The sequence below is a fragment of the Mytilus edulis genome, chromosome 14 (genome assembly GCF_963676685.1).
Source record: "Mytilus edulis chromosome 14, xbMytEdul2.2, whole genome shotgun sequence".
Classification (NCBI taxonomy): Eukaryota; Metazoa; Mollusca; class Bivalvia; order Mytilida; family Mytilidae; genus Mytilus; species Mytilus edulis.
In genome coordinates, this window is record NC_092357.1 from 50,838,558 (window position 1) to 50,862,345 (window position 23,788).

Sequence of the window (23,788 nt, forward strand, 5' to 3'; positions counted from 1 at the left end):
AGAACAGAACAAAATTTAGGGACATATGGATGTACTGGCTACTTTTAGACAGACATGGTAAAACTTTATGCCCAATCTGGTATGACAGGGGCATAACAAGAATGTGTCCATAGTACACAGATGCTCATCTCGCACTTTCATTTTCTATGCTCAGTGGACCGTGAAATTTGGCATTTAAAGAAAGATCATATCATAGGAAACATTTGTAATTAGGTTCAAGTTGATTGAACTTCAACTTCATCAAAAACTACCTTGACCAAAAACTTTAACCTGAAGCGGGACAGACGGACGAACAAACTGAATGATGGACTTACCAGAAAACACAATGCTCATAAATGGGGCATAAAAATATATATCTGACAGGTCAACCACAGATAAGTGTCCATACAATATGACAAGTTCTATATTGTACAGAGTCACCCTAATTTAATGATATGATGAACACATATTAACTTTTTTCCTTTATTTACATTAAAACATTACAAATGCCATTATCTGTCTGGTGTGTGTAAGGAGAACACTCGAGCTGTTTTGTCTTCTGATACAGATATCAATGTGTTTCCATCACTGTAAAGAAAGTAGTTCCATTTTTTTACCATAATCACTTCAAAGGAAAAAGGAAATCTCAAGAACTCAAATATCATTTTCTTATATCATATGCAGTTATTTGTAAGGGTGAACGAATGCACTAAAAACACAATAAACAAGCATTTTTTAAAGTTCTCTACCAATCTTTTGTTTGTTGTGGACATTGTTGTATTTTTTTTTTTGGCCATGATGTTGGCTGTTTATCTTCAAAGTATTTTTTTCTATTTCTGGCTATTTCTTATGGATGCACTTTCAAGTATTATGATTTTTTATTCCTCTTCTTTCAAGGATAAAAATATTTAAGAATTGAATGCTTCTTTTTGTAAATCTATTGGGGTGTAAAAGCGGTGACATTTTTGAAAAATGTATGCATGGTCAATGCTTTTACAACCCTATAAAATTACTAAAAGAAGTATTCAATACTTGTTATCACATTTTTTGTATTAGATCATGAAAACACGATTTCTATCAAGTTTTTCTATAATTTACCTGTGCACTTTTTTGTGGAAGCTCATAATGAATGTTACATTTCATTTGGAAATGAAGGTTGATTTCAGAATGATGCAAGGTTGCTGTTAGCTATAAATCAATATAACGTAATATAATAAAACATATATGTAATGTTTTTATAAATGATAATGTGAACAGCAAGGTCCTTCAATGATGTTGAATGGTTGAACTCATTATTTTAGTATGAAACCTCGATTTTATAATTTTAACCTGAAGATTTTGTGTGTGTGTGTGGATCATCAATATCAAATGTTCCATCTTAATTACTTCAGTAATGGTTATTGCTTTACCTTGAAATATCAAAATCTAAGATGGCATCTTGGTGTCCTGCCCACTGTGTAACACACTGTCCATTCCTTGAATCCCATAATCTTAACACTCCATCTAAACACGCTGTATAAATCAATGGGGAAATGGCATCCCATTTTAACTTCACTATACCAGCCTAAAACAAAGAATATGTTCAACCATTAAAGCCTGGTTTTTTTAAATGGTTAAATTTCCTGAATAATGCAGCCCCTCCCTGTGATCAACTTTCTCGGGACCTGAACACTTTATATGATTAAAATGTGTACTGAATCCAGGGTTTTGATTGGCGCTCTTTGTCATTGAGAGCCAACCAGATGATAGCTCAAATTTAAGGTTATACAGAAAATCCTGAGCTATTTTTAAACAATTGATTTACAACCTCATCATTCATCATGCCTTCAGGTATTCATTGTGCTGCTTTAGAGCAGGAAAAAAAGATTTAAGGTGGTACCCAACACTTTCACTAAAATTAATTTGGCTCGTTTAGTTTTCATAAAATTTTGTCAAAGTATTTACTTTGAGACTTCAATAAAAATATAAAAATTTAAAATTTTTTGAACCAACCGTTTTGTCAGAAAAATTACACTGGTTATATAGCAGTTTGACAAACACCAATTTTGATCATTGAGAAGCTTAATATTCCCTTTACAACACAACATAATTAAAACATTCAGCTGACTTTAAAGAGTTATCTCCCTGTAGTGTTAGGTACCACCTTAATTATTCCAGTTGAAGGTGAAATGGCATATTTTATAGCAGCCAAAAAGATGATTTAAATTTCATATTACATAAAGACAGATTGTAAAATTGAGAATGGAAATGGGGAATGTGCCAAAGAGACAACAACCCGACCATAGAAAAAAACAACAGCAGAAGGTCACCAACAGGTCTTCAATGTACAGTCAGAGCTCTGACATAAACAAGTCAGAATAAAATGACTTCCATAGGTCAGATATAATTTGATGCAAGTGTTGTCTCCCTTCTTGCACTCAACAGAATATGACTTGTACAGGTCAGTTTATGTCGGACTTTAATTTATCATAAAATGACTTCCACAGGTCAGCTTTTGCATAAAATATTGTGACTTAATATCTTCATATTCTAATAAGATTTATGTCCCTTTTTAATACATTTTGACTTAGAGAGGTCATTTTTGTTCTGACTTGAAGCAGTCATTACTACCACTTTGTTATCAATCTCCATAAAATATAGTGATTACTAGTTTCGAGTCAAAGAGTTTAAAAAGTGGGGCTCGTCATACCTTCTTCTTTCCAGAATCTTAACATAATATATTATCTCATCAAATTCGATCATTTCAAAATTAATACAAACAAAAACCAAAGCAGAAAAATGGATCATACAATTTTCTGTCAATATCAAAAGATTTACAAAATACAATATTGGATACATTTACTAGTACCATGACAATACTTCAAATCTTCCAAGGAAAAAATAAGGGATCTATTTTCATCCACTTTTAGCTAAATTTATCAAGAGCAAAACATTTATTATTTTAATATTTCATTGAGGTAAATACTGTTGTGCAAACTGACTCAAACAAGTCACACTATGTTCTGACTTGAAAGAGTCAGTCAAAACTAAACTTATTTCAACCTTTATGTCTTGTACTGTCATATTGATTTAAAAATGTATGGGAAAGCCAGATATAGGACAGAGAAAATATTAATTATAAGTCACAATGAGGACTATAAAAAAAAATATTTGGTATATTCAATATTTAAATGCATTTTCTTTTAAACAGGTCAAATCATGTTTTGACTTATAACAGTCAGCCCAAAACTAAATTTATTGAAATTTTTAGAGTGGGGCACTGACATATGATATTAAATGAAAGTATGGGAACGTCAGACATAAGAAATATATGTAAGATCCCCTAAAATAAATAACCATTTGACTTAATTGTTTCTAAACATTTATCAAATAAATTCACAAATGGCAGATTCAGAAGCAGGGCTTAAAGGAAGTACACCTAGCTTTGATTGGAAAATTTGTTCTGCAATCTGACTTGAACAGGTCAAATCATGTTCAGACAAATTGACTTAAACAGGTCAAATGGGCATGTTCGGACAAATTGACTTAAACAGGTCAAATCATGTTCTGACTTAAAAGAGTCTGTCAAAAACTAAATGGCTTGCAAAGTTCTGTAAAAGTCGTGCATTATCATGATTGTGATGTGATTGTTAACTTAGAATGTATGGATACAAGTAGGAAAAAAAATCACAAAAAATTAAGTCACAATTATAAGAACTATATATATAAAAGATAATTTGGTATATTTTTGATACATTGTATCTTAATATTTCATTGAGGTAAATCCTGTTGTGCAAACTGACTTGAACAAGTCACATTATGTTCTGACTTCAAGGAGTCAGTAAAAAACTATACTTTAATCAAGTATTGCAACTTTAAGTCTGGGATTGTCATATGCATTTCAGAATGTATAAGAAACTCAGATAAAAGACACCCAATAATAAAGTCACAAAAACGTGGACTATAAAAAAGTGTATTTGGTATACTATCATTTAATATTCAAATGTATTTTGTTAACAAATTTCTCCAAATTATTTTAAAATTTTATTATATTTCTGTATTTTCATGACTTTTTTTCTGTTAAATTAACATTTGGAACTTTTGGTTTTAAAAAACATTATTTTAAAAACCATTTGACTGAATTGTTTCTTAAAAATAATTATGAATTAATTAACTCAACAGTAGCAGATTCAGATATGGAGGGGGCTTAAAGGAAGAAGACTTAGTTTTGATTGGACATTTTTTTTTTCTCTGTCAACTGACTTATTAACAGGTCAAATCGTGTTCTGACTTCAAAGAGTCAGTCCCAACTAAACTTATTTCAACTTTTAAGTCTAGTTTTTTCATATTGATTTAAAAATGTACGGAAAAGCCAGATATAAGACAGAGGAAATAAGGTCCCCATACGGCGCAATAATGAGGACTATAAAAAAGTTTATTTTGCATATTCAATATATTTAAATGTATTTTGTTTTAAACCGGTCAAATTATGTTCTGACTTCAAAGAGTCAGTCAAAAACTTCACTTTAGCTAATCATTACAACTTTTTAGTCTGGCATTGTCATATGCTTTAAGAATGTATGGGAAATTCAGATAAAAGACACCCAATAATAAAGTCACAATAATGAGGACTATAAAAAAATGTGTTTGGTATATTTTATATTCAAATAAATTTTGTTTACAAATTTCATCAAATCATCTTTAAATTTTATTATATTTTTGTATTTTCATGACCTTTCTGTTCTGTTAAGTTAACACGTGGAACTTTTGGTTTTAAAATATATTATTTTAAACCATTTGACTGAATTGTTTCTAATAAACCTATCAATTAATTAACTCAACAGTAGCAGATTCAGATAAGGGAAAAAGGGGAAGAGAGGGGGGGGGGGGGGGGGGAGGGCTTAGAAGAAGAAGACCTAGTTTTGATTGGATTTAATTTTCTCTGTAAACTGACTTTAACAGGTCAAATCATGTTCTGACTTCAAAGAGTCAGTCAAAACTAAACTTATTTCAACTTTTAAGTCTAGGATTTTCATATTGATTTTAAAATGTATGGGAAACCAGATAAAAGACTGATGAAATAAGGTCCCCTTAAGTCACAATAATGAGGACTATACAAAAATGTATTTGGTATATTTTATATTCAAATGTATTTTGTTAACAAATTTCATCAAATTAATATCTTAAAAATTTATTCTATTTCCGTATTTTCATGACTTTTTTTCTGTTAAGTTAACAAATAGAACTTTTGGTTGTAAAAAACATTATTCTAAAAACCATTTGACTGAATTGTTTCTTATTTTTTTTTTTAACTCAACAGTAGCAGATTCAAATAAGGGGAAAAAGGGGGGGGGGGCTAAGATGAAGAAACCTAGTTTGATTGGATTTTTTTTTCTGTAAACTGACTTTAACAGGTCAAATCATGTTCTGACTTTTAAGAGTCTGTCAAAACTAAACTTATTTCAACTTTTAAGTCCAGGATTTTCATATTGATTTAAATTATATGGAACATTTTTATTTGATATATTGAATATTCAAATGCATTTTGTTTTTTTGAGATTTTCATCAAATTATCTAAAAAAAAAAAAATATTGTATTATTTCTGTATTTTCATGACTTTTCTTTTCTGTTAGGTTAACACATGGAACTTGTGGTTGCATATTTTTTATATATTTTAATAACCATTTGACTGAATTGTTTCTAAAAAAAATCAGTAATTAATTAACTCAACAGTAGCAGATTGATATTTAGTGGGGAGGGGGATTAGAGGAAGAACACCTAGCTTTGATAGGACATTTTTTTCTTGTCAACTGACTTTAACAGGTCAAATCGTGTTCTGACTTCAAAAAGTCAGTCCCATCTAAACTTATTTCAACTTTTAAGTCTAGTTTTTTCATATTAATTTAAAAATGTACGGAAAAGCCAGATAAAAGACAGAGGAAATAAGGTCCCCATACAGCGCAATAATTAATGAGGACTATAAAAAAGTTTATTTTGCATATTGATTATTCAATATTTAAATGTATTTTGTTTTAAACTGGTCAAATTATGTTCTGACTTCAAAGAGTCAGTCAAAAACTTCACTTTAACTTATTATTACAACTGTTAAGTCTGGCATTGTCATAAATATATGCATTTAAGAACGTATGGGAAAATCAGATAAAAGACACCCAATAATAAAGTCACAATGATGAGAACTAATATTTTATATTCAAATGTATTTTGTTTACAAATTTCATCAAATCATCTTTAAATTTTATTATATTTCTGTATTTTCATGACCTTTCTTTTCTGTTAAGTTAACACATGGAACTATTCAAATGTATTTTGTTTACAAATTTCATCAAATCATCTTTAAATTTTATTATATTTCTGTATTTTCATGACCTTTCTTTTCTGTTAAGTTAACACATGGAACTATTCAAATGTATTTTGTTTACAAATTTCATCAAATCATCTTTAAATTTTATTATATTTCTGTATTTTCATGACCTTTCTTTTCTGTTAAGTTAACACATGGAACTTTTGGTTGTAAAATATATTATTTTAAACCATTTGACTGAATTGTTTCTAATAAACTTATCAATTAATTAACTCAACAGTAGCAGATTCAGATAAAAAGGAAAAAAAGGGGGGGGGGGGGGGGGGGGGCTTAGAAGAAGAAGACCTAGTTTTGATTGGATTTAATTTTCTCTGTAAACTGACTTTAACAGGTCAAATCATGTTCTGACTTCAAAGAGTCAGTCAAAACTAAACTTATGTCAACTTTTAAGTCTAGGATTTTCATATTGATTTTAAAATGTATGACAAACCAGATAAAAGACTGATGAAATATGGTCCCCTCAAGTCACAATATTGAGGACTATAAAAAAAATGTATTTGGTATATTTTATATTCAAATGTATTTTTTTTAACAAATTTCATCAAATTTATATCTTAAAAATTTATTTTATTTCTGTATTTTCATGACTTTTTTTCTGTAAAGTTAACATATAGAACTTTTGGTTGTAAAAAACATTATTCTAAAAACCATTTGACTGAATTGTTTCTTAAAAAAAAATTAATTATCTCAACAGTAGCAGATTCAGATAAGGAGAAAAAGGGGGAGGGGCTTAGAAGAAGAAGACCTAGTTTTGATTGGATTTAATTTTCTCTGTAAACTGACTTTAACAGGTCAAATCATGTTCTGACTTCAAAGAGTCAGTCAAAACTAAACTTATTTCAACTTTTAAGTCTAGGATTTTCATATTGATTTTAAAATGTATGGGAAACCAGATAAAAGACTGATGAAATAAGGTCCCCTTAAGTCACAATAATGAGGACTATACAAAAATGTATTTGGTATATTTTATATTCAAATGTATTTTGTTAACAAATTTCATCAAATTAATATCTTAAAAATTTATTCTATTTCCGTATTTTCATGACTTTTTTTCTGTTAAGTTAACAAATAGAACTTTTGGTTGTAAAAAACATTATTCTAAAAACCATTTGACTGAATTGTTTCTTATTTTTTTTTTTTAACTCAACAGTAGCAGATTCAAATAAGGGGAAAAGGGGGGGGGGGGGGGGGGGGGGGGGGCTAAGATGAAGAAACCTAGTTTGATTGGATTTTTTTTTCTGTAAACTGACTTTAACAGGTCAAATCATGTTCTGACTTTTAAGAGTCTGTCAAAACTAAACTTATTTCAACTTTTAAGTCCAGGATTTTCATATTGATTTAAATTATATGGAACATTTTTATTTGATATATTGAATATTCAAATGCATTTTGTTTTTTTGAGATTTTCATCAAATTATCTAAAAAAAAAAAAATATTGTATTATTTCTGTATTTTCATGACTTTTCTTTTCTGTTAGGTTAACACATGGAACTTGTGGTTGCATATTTTTTATATATTTTAATAACCATTTGACTGAATTGTTTCTAAAAAAAATCAGTAATTAATTAACTCAACAGTAGCAGATTGATATTTAGTGGGGAGGGGGATTAGAGGAAGAACACCTAGCTTTGATAGGACATTTTTTTCTTGTCAACTGACTTTAACAGGTCAAATCGTGTTCTGACTTCAAAAAGTCAGTCCCATCTAAACTTATTTCAACTTTTAAGTCTAGTTTTTTCATATTAATTTAAAATTGTACGGAAAAGCCAGATAAAAGACAGAGGAAATAAGGTCCCCATACAGCGCAATAATTAATGAGGACTATAAAAAAGTTTATTTTGCATATTGATTATTCAATATTTAAATGTATTTTGTTTTAAACTGGTCAAATTATGTTCTGACTTCAAAGAGTCAGTCAAAAACTTCACTTTAACTTATTATTACAACTGTTAAGTCTGGCATTGTCATAAATATATGCATTTAAGAACGTATGGGAAAATCAGATAAAAGACACCCAATAATAAAGTCACAATGATGAGAACTAATATTTTATATTCAAATGTATTTTGTTTACAAATTTCATCAAATCATCTTTAAATTTTATTATATTTCTGTATTTTCATGACCTTTCTTTTCTGTTAAGTTAACACATGGAACTATTCAAATGTATTTTGTTTACAAATTTCATCAAATCATCTTTAAATTTTATTATATTTCTGTATTTTCATGACCTTTCTTTTCTGTTAAGTTAACACATGGAACTATTCAAATGTATTTTGTTTACAAATTTCATCAAATCATCTTTAAATTTTATTATATTTCTGTATTTTCATGACCTTTCTTTTCTGTTAAGTTAACACATGGAACTTTTGGTTGTAAAATATATTATTTTAAACCATTTGACTGAATTGTTTCTAATAAACTTATCAATTAATTAACTCAACAGTAGCAGATTCAGATAAAAAGGAAAAAAAGGGGGGGGGGCTTAGAAGAAGAAGACCTAGTTTTGATTGGATTTAATTTTCTCTGTAAACTGACTTTAACAGGTCAAATCATGTTCTGACTTCAAAGAGTCAGTCAAAACTAAACTTATGTCAACTTTTAAGTCTAGGATTTTCATATTGATTTTAAAATGTATGACAAACCAGATAAAAGACTGATGAAATATGGTCCCCTCAAGTCACAATATTGAGGACTATAAAAAAAATGTATTTGGTATATTTTATATTCAAATGTATTTTTTTTAACAAATTTCATCAAATTTATATCTTAAAAATTTATTTTATTTCTGTATTTTCATGACTTTTTTTCTGTAAAGTTAACATATAGAACTTTTGGTTGTAAAAAACATTATTCTAAAAACCATTTGACTGAATTGTTTCTTAAAAAAAAATTAATTATCTCAACAGTAGCAGATTCAGATAAGGAGAAAAAGGGGGAGGGGCTTAGAAGAAGAAGACCTAGTTTTGATTGGATTTAATTTTCTCTGTAAACTGACTTTAACAGGTCAAATCATGTTCTGACTTCAAAGAGTACTTATGTCAACTTTTAAGTCTAGGATTTTCATATTGATTTTAAAATGTATGACAAACCAGATAAAAGACTGATGAAATATGGTCCCCTCAAGTCATAATATTGAGGACTATAAAAAAAATGCATTTGGTATATTTTATATTCAAATGTATTTTTTTTAACAAATTTCATCAAATTTGTTTCTTAAAAATTTATTTTATTTCTGTATTTTCATGACTTTTTTTCTGTAAAGTTAACATATAGAACTTTTGGTTGTAATCTTTCCAAAAACCATTTGACTGAATTGTTTCTTAAAAAAAAAAAAATTATCCCAACAGTAGTCGATTCAGATAAGGAGAAAAAGGGTGGGGCTAAGATGAAGAAACCTAGTTTGATCGGATTTTTTTTCTGTAAACTGACTTAAACAGATCAAATCATGTTCTGTAAAAAAATTTGAGAAGAACATACTTAGAAAATCAGACTAAGTTTGGTGACTTTGTTGTCCTTCAAGAAGTGGTACATATAAATACATAATATTTTCACTACAACTATCTATTGGGTGTTTTTTAAATATATTTTTTTAGCAACATTTATAACTTTGTAATTTATGTTCAATTGTACACTTGTTATTCTTAATATATATTTTTTTGGGAACAAAATCTTGTCAGGGTTTCTTATGGTACTAGCATGACAAGAGCATTCATATTCTTAAATACTCTAAACATTAAAAACAAGTCATTATCTTCAGATCATTCTGAGTCTTTCTGGCCTTATTAAATTAAAGTCAGAACATTCAGACTTTCATAATAAGTCAGAACATTCAGACTTTCATAAGTCAGAACATTCAGACTTTTATAGGTCAGAACATACTGACTTCCAATGTTCTTCTCACTTCTGTAGAAACAAAGACTATCTATATTTCAAATAAAAGGTTAATGCTTTATGTGGCTAAGCATCTGGGGTAAGAATTATAGATGTGTAACTTCATAGGAAAACATATATGCCATATAATTAGGGATTGACCCTGTATGTCATTCAAATCTTCTTGAAATGACGAACAGGAATATTATATGGTTTAGGGGTGGTGATCCAAACCATTTCAAAAAGGGGGATGGGGATGACCCCATGGACTTTCCCTTTATTTCATTTGATTCGTTGTATTGTCCCATATAATAATATATAGGCTTAAGGGGTGGGGATCTCAACCGTTTACAAGTTTTCAAACATGAGGGGGTGGGGTGACCCCAAGGGACTTTATCTTTATTTCATTTGATTTGTCTTGTTGTCCCTTACACTAATATATATATGGTTCAGGGGTGCGGATCTTGACCATTTACATGTTTTCACACAGTAGGGGTGAACCCCCCCCCCCCCCCAAGGGACTTCCCCTATATTACATTGGGTTTGTTTTATTTTCCCATACAAGAATATATATAGTTTAGGGGTGGGGATCTCGACCGTTTACAAAATATAAGAACATTCGCAAATGGCAGGGGAGGGGGTAAACCCAGAGACTAGCCCGGTATATTTCATTCAAATCAATTTGACATTATAAAAAGGAATATGTATGGTTTACAGGTGGGGATCTCGACCATTTTCAAGATATAAGATCATTCTCAAATAACAAGGGGTGGGGCGACCCATAGAGACTAGCCCAGGGGCGGATCCAGCCATTTTAAAAAGGGGGGGTTCCCAACCCAGGATAAAGGGGGGGGGGGGGGTTCCAACTATATGTCCCCCTTCAAATGCATTGATCGGCCAAAAAAAAGGGGGGTTCCAACCCCCGGAACCTCCCCTCTGGATCCGCCACTGTAGCCTGGTATATTTCATTATACTTTACAGCGAGAAAAAATTGAGTTAAGGGAGCAGGGATCTCGACTGTTCAACATTGTCAAATGACAGGGGTAGGGTGATCCCTGGAGCCTTACCCTACATTTCATTTGATTTGTTTTTAATATCATATTCCATATTCATAATTGAAAAACCCGTTTTGTGAATCTCTTTATAATGTTCTCAAGTTAAAATCATTTTTAAAATAAAAATAAAAAAATATTTCGGTTCTTTAGTTAAACCCTCCCTTCCCTTTACCTTTATTAAAATTATTCCGATTTCATTTCATTTTCATTAATATCAATATTCAAAAGATCGTTTTTCTCATTGGGAGAAACGAAAAAACATATATATTTATAAGCCGCAAACTCGGAAAGGTTAAAAAGTCAATTCATGATTGAGTTTAAAAATAGAAAAATCACGTGATGATGTTCAGCTCGAAGCAATAATTTTACTTTTAAAATTGCAGTGACTGGTTATTAATGTTAATACTGTTTAAGACAACACGAGTTGTCTCCCAAAAATAACAGTTCATTATCATAACAACATTTTCTGACCTGAACAAGTCAGAATTGTCAGACACCCGGTCATCTCAAAGGCCACGCGTCCGTATTTACAGGTCACGCGCCTTCATGAAACAGCAACAAAATCACTTGCAAAGACCTTCTTCACACGCAAAAAATATTAAAATGGCCAAGAAAATACGGAGGTAATATGTATTACCTTCTGAAAATGACCACATTGACCTAGATTTGCACTAAAAAAACGTAAATAATCACTATATTTTCAATAACTTCTCGTTCGAGAAACTCCCAAGCAACGACTCTCAAACACGTGATCTCTCGCAAAAAACCACGTGATCGTATGTGTCTTAGATCGGCGGCAAATTCAAAATATCTTCTGGTTTGACGGACTCGATGGAAAACTACGCAAAACAAAAATTGACCCGTACAGGTCAGAATTTCAAAACATTTTCTGACTTGAAGAAGTCATTTTATTCTGACTTGTTTATGTCAGAGCTCTGACTGATGTAGCGAGAAATTCCCGCACCCGGAGGCGTCCTTCAACTGGCCCCTAAACAAACATATACTAGTTCAGTGATAATGAACTAATTTCCAAATTGTACACAAGAAACTAAAATTAAAATAATACAAGACTAACAAAGGCTCCTGACTTGGGACAGGCGCAAAAATATGAATATAATTATACATTTATCATAAATGCATGATGTTGTTATTTTTTTGTTTAAACCTTTAACATCAATTTAAAAGTTTTTATCCTGCAATATCAAATGACATTTTCATGAATTTGAGTAAATCAATCAGAATAAATCTATTATAAATACCATCTCAGTGAAATTAACCCTGCCACATTCTGAACTTGTCTGTCCCAAGTCTGTAATTTAGTTGCTGTATGTTTGTTTTTTTTCAATTATTGGTTTTTGTACATGAAACAGACCGTTAGGTTTTCTCATTTTCATTGTTTCAACTTTGTAATTTCAAGCTTTTCATAGTGGGATGGGTTTTTCTCATTGTTGGTAGCAATACATTGTCTGCGTTATCTAAAGTTGTTAATTCTACATTATTTTGTATCTGACCAAGAGATGTCTCATTGGCGATCATACCACACTTATTTTCATATTTTCTTTCATTTTCAATAGTGTATTACTTCCCTTTGAATATAAATATTATGTCAGGGGCTCTTTTCACAAAAAATCTTTAAGGGGAACTAGCTACAAGATATATGAAAAATCTAATATATTTTTTTTTGCTCAATCATTAATGAAATGCAAATAGTGAAATAATAATTCGTTTTTAGCAGCCAGTATGGTTCAATTTTGTCGAAATAAGCTAAAAAAAAACATTGGCTATGAATGTTTCACTTGCAATTGAATAATTTGACCTCATTTAATCTGTATTCATGTGAACTACTTCAATTTAACCCCTTAGTTTGAGATGGATAACACGTGAATTGTATGTGTAAAGTGTGTAAAGTTATTTAAAGGAAAAGAATGTCAACATTGAAATCATTTTGATATGCCAGTGCCCTGTTTATTGTTTATTTTAGACTTTTAACAATTTGGATAATTGTTTACTTTGTTATAAATCAAGTATGAGAATTTGATTAAAATCCGTGAATATGAAATTGACTAAAATTAGTTTTAAGTTATACTGAAATGTTTATGACTTACAAGATAAGATTTTAGTGAATAAAGTGCCTTACCTCGTGTGGACAAACATTTCTTGCTGTCTGTGTTGGTACATCCCAGATACACAATGTGCCTAATAAAGTGCCAGTTGCTGCATAATTTTGTCTGCAAAAACAGGGATAAATTATTTTCTTAAGCTTGTTTTGACATGTTTGTTTTTTTATATCAAGATCAGAGAATAGCAATTGACCTATATTTAAATTCATCACTGTCCCTGATAAAAGACCATGCAATATTGTAATAATTAAATATAGAAGTTATATGTGAAGGTAAGAAGTGCAGTTCCTTTTCTTAACATATCCAAAATATTGCCTGCATCATCCCAGACATCCCTGAGCTGATAACCAAATCATTTTGGTCAGCATAATGTGCAGAAATTTCTTATTGGAAAAAATATTTAAGATCTATGCAGTACAGTTATTTTTTGGGAAGTTTTCTCTGTAAACTTACATTTTAGAAAATCCACATGTTTCCACAGAGTTTTCATCTGTTGATTCTTTATTCTTACAATCTAATGATCCTAGTAACTACAAAATGAAACAAAACGTAAAAAAACGTGTAAATAAGGTAAATGAATTTGAAGAAAAATGCAAAATAACAGATACATTATAATACTTTGAATGTTTCAAATTTAACTGACTCTTACAATGAAATAGATTCAAATTCTAGTTTCTGCCATTGCTAATATCTGTTTTACAAACTGTGATCTAAATTTATTCTGATATGACATTCAGGCCTAAAAAAAAAAATGTTGTGTTTCCGGTCACCTGACCGACCGTCCTTCAGATCCCCGACTCAAAAGTTTTTAAGGCTGATGTGGGAAAAAAATAATTTGTATACCGACCGTTTTTTCTGAAAGAAAATAAAAAATTCTAAGTCCCTCGATCTTTTTATCGCCCCAAAAGAATACAAAGCTAATTTTAAACTTGAGGCTTATTTATAGAATGTACTGGAAAGTGGAATCTTCTTGGCTAATTATAGATGCGGGAGCATGCGCAGTAGTTATTTTCGTTTGTCAGTGTTTGAACATGGCAACACAACGCGTCCTATTCAATGTTCAACGTGGAAAGTGTGACCATTTCGCGGAGAAAAAAATATTTCTAAATTTTACAGAAAGTAACACCTTTTTTGACATTAGCAATGAAATTCATCCAATGTCTAACATCGATGAAAAAAAAAATACACAACACAAATTTTGTGCTCGGCCACCGGCAAAAAATGACTGGACCAAGATTGATGACAATAACACAACTGTTGGAACAATGCAATCTTTTGGAATTAAATTTATCAAATTTTCATGCCAGACCCTTCTTAAAAATGAACCTGATATAAATCCATCTGAAACTGGTCAGCCAATCAACGCTTTAGACATTCTGATGAAAAGCCACAGATGCTTTGCCAAAAGAAAGTGTCCTGCCAGGTACAGTGTATATAATATATTTGTCTATCTGTAGGTTTGGGATGATGTTTGGTTCATGTCCCTATAAATGAATCTGCCCCACATCTTCTCAATTTCTTTCTCTGACAATCCCAAACTTTTGGTCATGAAATAGGGGAATTGGGTTTAAAAAGCTAATTTCCATGGGGAAGTGCTGCCCAAATTTTTTTTAGGTTTGGACTTTTTTTTTTTTCAGGGGTATTTTAAAAGGGGGTAAACTAAAAGTTATTTCAGGGGGATTTTAAAAGGGGTAAACTAAAAGTTATCTCGGGGAGATTTTTAAAGTGGGTAATCAATCTCTTTCTATTAAATCCCAAACTTTTGTCTGGTAACTGGAAATTGAGTTTTATATATTAATATTATAAAAAAAAAAAAAAAAAAAAAAATTCCTACCTACCGTCCCTTCAAAATTTCAAGGGGGTGATCGGAAACACAACATTATTTTTTTAGGCCTCATCTTTCACTTTGTGAACAACACTGTGATATAATTCTCGATATATCTATATACTTTTAGCGCAGACTCCAAGATGTACATGATAATGGCTGTTAAAATATACCTCCCATGTAAATCCACATGTATCTTATTTTTACCATTCCCCATAATATTTAAATGGGCACAATACCTTGCCTGTATTAGCATTGTACAGCCTACTGGTTACATCTGTTGATCCAGTCATAATTCTAGTGTTGTCATGGTGACAATCCATACAAACTACAGAGGACCCATGTCCTTCTCGACCTTCAAAATATTAATTGTCTTACACATTAAGTAGAAATTGCGATGACATGAAAAATTATCATACTTTATGTATCATAAGTTATCTCAAATCTTATCATTTAATTCCTTTAGTTGATTCTGATCTTTTGGGCGAGTGCTCATTGTCAACAGAATGATATTTGAATCAAGATATTGATTTAGAAATAAAGGAAGATTCTGAACATGTTCATGTATTTGCTGTTTCTCTGTTGAGAATACTTAATCCAGAAGACACAGACTGGGTGGCTCAGTATTTGGATGACACATTTAGCAAAATTGACATATTTTCTTTGGACTGTTAACTTTGACTGTTTGGAGCTACATGATGTAAAAGTGAAAATTTGAATATTTTTAGCTTAGATGTTGTGAGGTACCCATGGGTGATGCCTAACACTTAACAAATACTAAGTAATTTACAGCCTGATTTCCATTACAATATTGGGTCCATTTGGTATCAGAATAATTTAAATTTAAATTTCAATCCTCATATCTATGATTAGTTTATTCAAACTTATCAAATGTATTTCTTGTGCTTATTTGGATCTATATTGTGTTGCTTATCCAGACTTTTTTCTATGCTAAAACCAAGTAACATTTTCAGATTTTTCATTCAAAATGCAGCTCAATTTCTCTTCTTGTCTAATACAAATTCATTGACTGGCTAGAACACCAGTATTGAAACCAAATCTAAAGTATCCAACAACCAATCATTTGATTTCCATCAAAGTGTAACAATGGTTAGTTTTCCAGTTAATATATTACATACTGTGAAAGTACAGTCGAACCTCGTTGTGTCGAACTCGGTTGTGTCGAAAACTCGGATGAGTCGAAGTAATTTCTCGGTCCCGGCATAATTCCCGTTTGATCAATGCAGTCTAACCTCTGATGAGTCGAACTTGGATGATTCAAATTCTCGGTTAAGTCGAGGTAATTCTTAAGTCCTGTCGATGTAAAACATGTATAAACATGCACCTAGTTTACAGAAATCACATATTGGTTTTTCATAAATTTCAAATATATGACATCACACTCGACCTCGGATGAGTCGAATACTTTCGTCTGGTTCCTTCGACTTCGACACAACGAGGTTTGACTGTACTTTAATTTGTGGGTGTCAATTTTCGTGGTTTGAGCAATATTTACATGTTTGTGGGTTTTTAAATTCTTGGATTTTAGTTTTCAAAAAATAATAATTGAAAAATTAAAGCCTTTAGAAACGAAGGTTACAAATAGTCTGGATTGAAGGAAATTGCAAAGTAAACATGTAAATTGCAGTGATAACACTAATTAACCCATGATAAAGTGATCAACAGATTAAAGACCATCAAAGTTGTTAATTAGCCCATAAACATGTCGCCTAAAGAATACAGTAACATAAACAAATGCTTTAAACGTATCTTGAATTGTCAAATAATTCTTATCAAAATCAATTTCCCATATGTACGAGAAGTATGAGGATGTACAATCAACACTTCATCATACTAACATATCAATACCGGAAATCTGACTTTCAATTATCAAAAATATTTTTTATGAGAATTAAAAGATCAAAAGTTTTACAGTGTAGGTTATTAAAGATAAAATGGGTATAATCCTGCATGCGGTTGTAGTTCTGTGACTGCTATTAAAGTATTCTCAGATTTGGCGTTATTCAATATATTCTCTAGATCTTATCAGTAGTCAAACCTACCGATGAGGATCTTTCAATGTCTTGATTTGAACAATGGTTGTTTTATTTCGTTGGACACTTAAATTCGTGGATAAAGTCATCCACGAAAACCATGAAAATTGGTACCCGATGAATAAAAGTACTTTCACAGTAAATAACTAAAAATAACATGAATATAACTAAATCCACTGCTATAAATTCAAAACCAAACAAGACTGGTCATGAGCAATCATTCTATAAATATAAACTGGAATTAATACTATCAAATCAGGATAAAGACTTAAAGAGGTAAGTATCATTCCTGTTTCTGTAATCCATGGGGTATTTTACAATCATTTAAAACCCCTTGCACATTGTGCTGCACAAGTAACTGTAATTTCTAAAGGCTATCTGACTTTAATATCAGTCTCAGTATTTCTTTTAACTTTAGAATTCCATAGTATTGTCAAGGCCCTTTTGGGTTTTAATGCACTCGAACATTTGATATTTTTTGGTTTTCCAAATTTATGGTCCCCAGCATATCAAATGGTTATTCCAGAAAAATGGAAGGAAATCATTACTTTTAATTTTTACAATCTTTGCCAAAAATGGAAATTTCTTTTCTCCACTCACCTGGATTAAAACTGTGCAATGTGTTTACGTCTTTTAAATCCCAAATCTTGACTAGACCATTGTCATAACCAACACAAAGTCTTTTACCTAAAAAAACACATTTTTTTCTAAATTATATTCATACTGCAACTGTATCATTTGTGCATTTGAACTAAAATGATGAAACAAACATTTATAAAGTATAATCACTTATCAAATTAAGGGTAACAGTCCTTTTGCGCCAATTACTGATTTTCATTGGGTATCATTTGCGCCAAATTTTGTTTTTTAAGTTTATCAATTGCGCCAATATTCGGAACTCATTCGCACCAATTTACCTGTACACATATCTTTCATAAGTATTAATGATTAGTATATATTTATTCTTATTTTGGCTTTAAAAGTATCATATGTTCGGAGATATTTCACCATGAAGATGCACCATTTTTAGCGCAAATGGATTTCTCCCAAATTAAGACTAAAACTATGTTTCTAAACATTGCAAAAGTAAAACAGTTATCTGTCACATAAAAACATAAAAGTATTATTCTTTCTAAGGATATTCAACAAAGGACACTCTCAATCATTGAAGATGAGAATAGAATTCATGACAAAAATCTCTGATCATTTAGTATGTTTAGGTTCTCTCTATTTTCTTTATTTTTTTGCTCAAAACACACATAAGAGGGTTTAAAAAATCATCTTTAAAGGGAAATCACTCCTACAACTATATTGAAAAAAAATGACCTAGTAGATCTTGCCTTGCTGATCAATTTGAGATTTAAAGTGTTTATTTATCTATTTCCATGATATAAGAAAAATCAAATAAGAAACTGTTATGAAATATACAATTTTCAAAATAGGTAAAAATTATTACATTGGTTAATATGATATTTGTACACTTGCTAAATATTTGTCTTCATCTGAATTCTTTGATAAGTTAAACCATAAATATTTTTCTTCGTTTGAATCCTTTGATTAGTTATACTATAAATGTTGTTGAACTGTCAGCTACAGATGTGAGTTTTTATTATCTCTTGCATCAATATACATTTAACCTACCATCTGGTAAAATTCTTCCACAATTTGCTGTACATCCCGGTCCTTGAAATGTTTTACAATCACCACTTGGCACCTTCCACATCCAAACATCACCATCAGTAGTCCCTAACAACAAGACATTAGCAACAGGGTGCCATTGTAACCACTGAAATACAAGTATTCATAAATGTTTAACAAAATGTTATCTTAACTTTAAACCTTCACACAGGAATTCAGTTTGTCACAAAAATAAAATACAAAAAAAACAATGTTGTAATACCAAGTTTTGTTTTAAACTTACTCTTTGGACCATTATGCAAGTCTTCTCAATTATTTATATTTTTTATCAGGGATCTTTAGTGGGTATAAATTTTACTTGCAATCATAGCCTACCAGGTAAAAACTTGTATATGTCCATATTAACCAAACCCTGATTGTCATGCTTTCTGGTAATAAATCTGTCATAAGGTATTGCATAAAAATCCATATGAACAGTTTTCATGACCAAGACCAAGAAATGGTAATGACTTTTACTTACTTCTGTATCAGAACACTCAAATGACCAGACTTCTTTCTTAGTTTCTACATCATATACTCTGATGACACCACTTAAGTCAGCCATGGCTACCATACTACCATCAGGACTAAATCCAACACATGTTACAGAATCCTTAAAACCTAAAAAGTAAACATGGTATGAAAATATTTCCTGCTATATTTTGAAATGTGATATATGTAATTATATAACATCATTGTAAATCTAAGATATAGATTTAGCCACCCTTAAACATTTGGCATCATAATAGAAATCACACAGTAAGGCCACACTTAAAAATATTTTGGTTTGCCTAAACGCTACCCGAGACAGTGGGTAGTGTGGCTAGGCATTTTTTTTTTTTTTTTTTTCGGCAAAGAGAAATTTAAGTATCAGATGTTTAGAAGTCTTCATGTCTATCTGAATAAAAAAAAAAAGTTCACATCAGGACAATAAAAGATTTTGAGTAGGCATCTATTTTTGGGGTAAGTAGGGTTAGGGCAAACAAACCTATTCTTTTTTATGGCCTAATTCAGGCCTCGACAATAACGCTTGTCCGATACCAGAGGGAAAAAAGGTTGGACAAGTAAAAGCTGTATCAAGCTTGTCCGTTGGGACAAGTGCATTAATCTGCAGAAAATAAATTTAATCCAATTTTGATGACGAAGTTATTATAAACAAAAAACAAGAAAACAAATATTAATTTGACATGTTTATGTATTCTGTTTATTCAAGTGCAAAACCTTTTTCTTCAACATGTTTACTTGCAATCGATAATTCTTAACTGGTTCTTTGTCAAGTACTTTTTAACAGGTAAAAGGTATACTATTCTCGGAAACCAGTCTTACTAATCCAATCAATGATGTGCTTTGTATTTTCAATTTTTGTGATAAAACATACAGTTATCAATATACTTGAGAGCACTGAAGGGTGAAGATTGCATTCATTTTGCAGCCAAAATAAAACTTAATCATTGCATTGTATCAGGCATTGAAAGGGAAGATTGTTGTAGTTGGTTCAATTATAATTATAGCCAAAGAAAGATAACTCCAATTCAACAAAATACTTTAACAGTGAAATGCTTGATATTTTTAGAACAGATACAAGATTTGTTACATTTTGTTACTTAAATATCTGAGTAAATATTTGGTTGAAAAGTTCATGTTTAGAATGAACTGAATGTTGTGCTCAATATACTATGTTTATTTTCTTCTCAAAAGTATTGATACAATCTGGAAAACTGATAACTTTCACAAACTGAAAGGTTTCCAATGATTACCAAATCATCTCACACCTTACAGCAACATTCAAAACTCTCCTAAATCCTGAACAGACAAATATTCAAACATTACATACCATTACATTCCATAATCTGTTCTCCAGTATTGGCAGACCAAACAAACCCTCGGTCATCTTGTCCACCGGTAACTACAAGATTACTTGACTTCTTATCAACGGACACAGTAAATACAGCATCTTCAAGTAAAATAATGAATTCAAGGAAATGCAGGGTATATATCCATTAGACGACAACTAAAGTGTAACCATACAATTAACAAAAGGAAATTTAGAGGTCAGCATACACTATTCATTATTCAATATAAGACTTGCAAAATATGACAGATGTGTAAAGTTTGTCAAGCTCTTAACTGATCAGAGTCAATTCTGTTATAATATATATACAAATTATCATTTATGTACTTATCTTATGTTCTTCTTCATTACTTTCTTTGTTTTTCCAGCATTGGCAAGTGTGTTTATTTTAATTTCATTATGTAAAACTTTCTGTTTCCATGGTTTCAGTTTGTAATGATAAAACACATTGCAACTGGATGAGCAACACTAAGTCAAGTCACATTAACTACAAATTTACATAAATTTCTCCAACATTTACAGGAATCCACTGTTTAAAAAAAACCACTCATCAGTGATAACAGGCTTTCAATTTTGTACAGTTTCAATTTTGTACAGCACACAGCATGAAACCAGACCAAGAAGATCCCTACTGTCACTTTATTGGTCATTGGTAACAGCTGAGTGAATCTGGAAGACTTCCAAAATTCTTTCATTTGTTGTGCATCAAAAATCTGAGATATATACATGTATGTCTTTTTAAAGATTGATTTGTCAGCTAAAGAAAATTACCTGTATGTTGCTTAAACACAAAAGAAGAGCTGTCAATCAAGCCATCTGCCCCACCTTCTTCTCCGCCCTCGTCATCACCATCGTCAATATCTATACTGTCTAAGTTCTCTAAAAGTCCTGAAATTAACATAACAGGTTACAAAACTGGAAATTAAGAAGACAAGATAATGTCATTTTTTACTGTAAATAAAAATATTTAAATTTTTCGTGTGCAATAAAGATAACAGCTACCAGTCTGCACCAAAAACTTTTTCAACTACTAGTCTGAAGACCAATATTCTGACATTTTTCCTTCTTTGTCCAAACAAAGTTAAGCAAAAGCTTACTAGTCCGAATGAAATTTTACTAGTCTGGGGCATCAGACTAGTGGCTAACCGTGCAGACTGAGCTACCAGTATATTTTTTTCAAATAATATGAGTTTTTTCTATTTTTGATAAATTTGAACTATAAACAAATTGATGAAAAGTTTCCAACCATACATTGCGTAACCAACATATGATATCAACGCCTCAATCTCAATCTGTCTGCTTATATATATTTCATAAAATTCTTTTCACTTTAAGTTTGGAACCTGTATGTTTTATATGTGCTTTGAATATTTTAACATTGATAATATTTATAATTCTGAAGGAGATATTTTGATACATTTCTTTGGGTAACTATTAGAAAATAAACTGCTCCCCTCAGCACAGCTGGAAACAACTGTAGAGGTCCAACCCTGAGAGCAAAAATGGACAATATATTCAGCTTGATACAGGTCTGAATTTGATTTCTAATAATATATTTGACACATTACATGTATATGTTTCTGACACTGAATAAATGTAGTCAAATTACTTGAAATTAGTTATACATGTATGATTTGAATTTATACAGCTGTGTTTAAACATGTAACCAGTGAGCAGTGTGCTCACAGTTTTGTTCACAAATTACAACCATGAATCTGATAACAATTAATGTTAATGATTTCAAAGGCAGAAATTGCCGATTTTTCCGTGATTAAAACGGCAGGGTGCCCGAGGAATGGCAGAAAAAAGGTAAGGCGTCAATAAAAAGAGCGGGCAGTGCGCCCTGTTCAAACTTTTTAGCTTGAACACTGTAACTGATGGACCGACAACTGTACACCATAATATGTCCTGTAAACTGTAGAAATCCGAACCTTTGCAGAGATGCAAACAGTTTTTTTTTCCTGTCAGACAATGGGGCCTACAGGGTACCAAGTTTTGCCAGACCCATCAAATTTCTGCCAGACACATATTTTCACTCAAAAATCAAATGAAATTATGCTATTGAACAAACGTTAATTTTGATTTTGTTGATATTATTATTATTTAAATGAATAGGTGACTGGTTTGGTCTTTTACCGGGTTTCGACCCACTTACAAATTTTATCGGCCATGACATATTTCCTGAACTTATCAACTATGCTTAATAGACCTCCTTCCTAGAGAGCGAATTTCTAAAACAAAAAACATGACGGAAATACAGAGAATTGTTCGGGGCGAGATGGACAAGGTACGAAAGACTATTACTGGGCGGAAATACTGGTTCTCGGAGTTAGAAAATGCGGGGGAACAGGACATTTACTTTTATTAAAGATGATCGCAATTTTATAAACAAAATACTCTGCCGGGGCCGACGGGGGATTTCAGTTTTGGCGGACCCAAGCGGACTTAAATATTGCTGGCCATCAGGTCCTGCACAGCTACGAGTTTTGCCGGACCTGCATAAATTCTGCCCCTTAGGTCCGACGGGTGCGACGATTAGTTGCATCTCTGCCTTTGACCTTTTTTTGTTGTTGCATGCATGATGAAACAGGATACACACCAATCTATTTAATATTTATATTTGTTTTGTCATCGGTTTTTTTCCATGGCATTTCCATTTTCTGACTGACAAGTTTCGTATACCTGAAGAAAGGTGTGACACTGACAGCAACACATCAAATAGTGAAAATACAACATGATTAATTTGTAATAATGATTAAATTAAAATCTTCATCTACTTTACCATCTCCTTCGTTGATTTCAATTATTTCCACTATTTCATCTTCGTCGAATTCTAAGTCTGCATCACCAGTATCATCCACATTTTCGTTCTCCATCTCTTTTTTACATACAATTAGTCTTTAATTAAAGGCATGCACGTGTTCTTTATTTTGACATTTCTGTCAGGTAATGTGCAAAAATTTCTTCTATATTATAGAGGATTCTACGTTTA

General features: G+C 31.2%; 1 protein-coding gene across 1 annotated transcript; it reads right to left on the reverse strand.

Annotated features, from left to right (window-relative positions):
• Positions 1-448: 448 nt before the first annotated feature.
• On the reverse strand, positions 449-23,768 carry LOC139502820 (angio-associated migratory cell protein-like). The gene is made up of 11 exons (XM_071292433.1): positions 23,579-23,768; positions 21,568-21,684; positions 20,779-20,898; positions 19,426-19,565; positions 18,909-19,053; positions 17,868-17,954; positions 15,453-15,568; positions 13,842-13,918; positions 13,406-13,496; positions 1,389-1,543; positions 449-567 (listed from the first exon to the last, which is right to left on the reverse strand). Exons 1-11 carry the CDS (start codon positions 23,670-23,672, stop codon positions 492-494), a joined length of 1,218 nt encoding a protein of 405 aa, XP_071148534.1. The 5' UTR covers positions 23,673-23,768; the 3' UTR covers positions 449-491.
• Between the last annotated feature and the right edge of the window lie 20 nt (positions 23,769-23,788).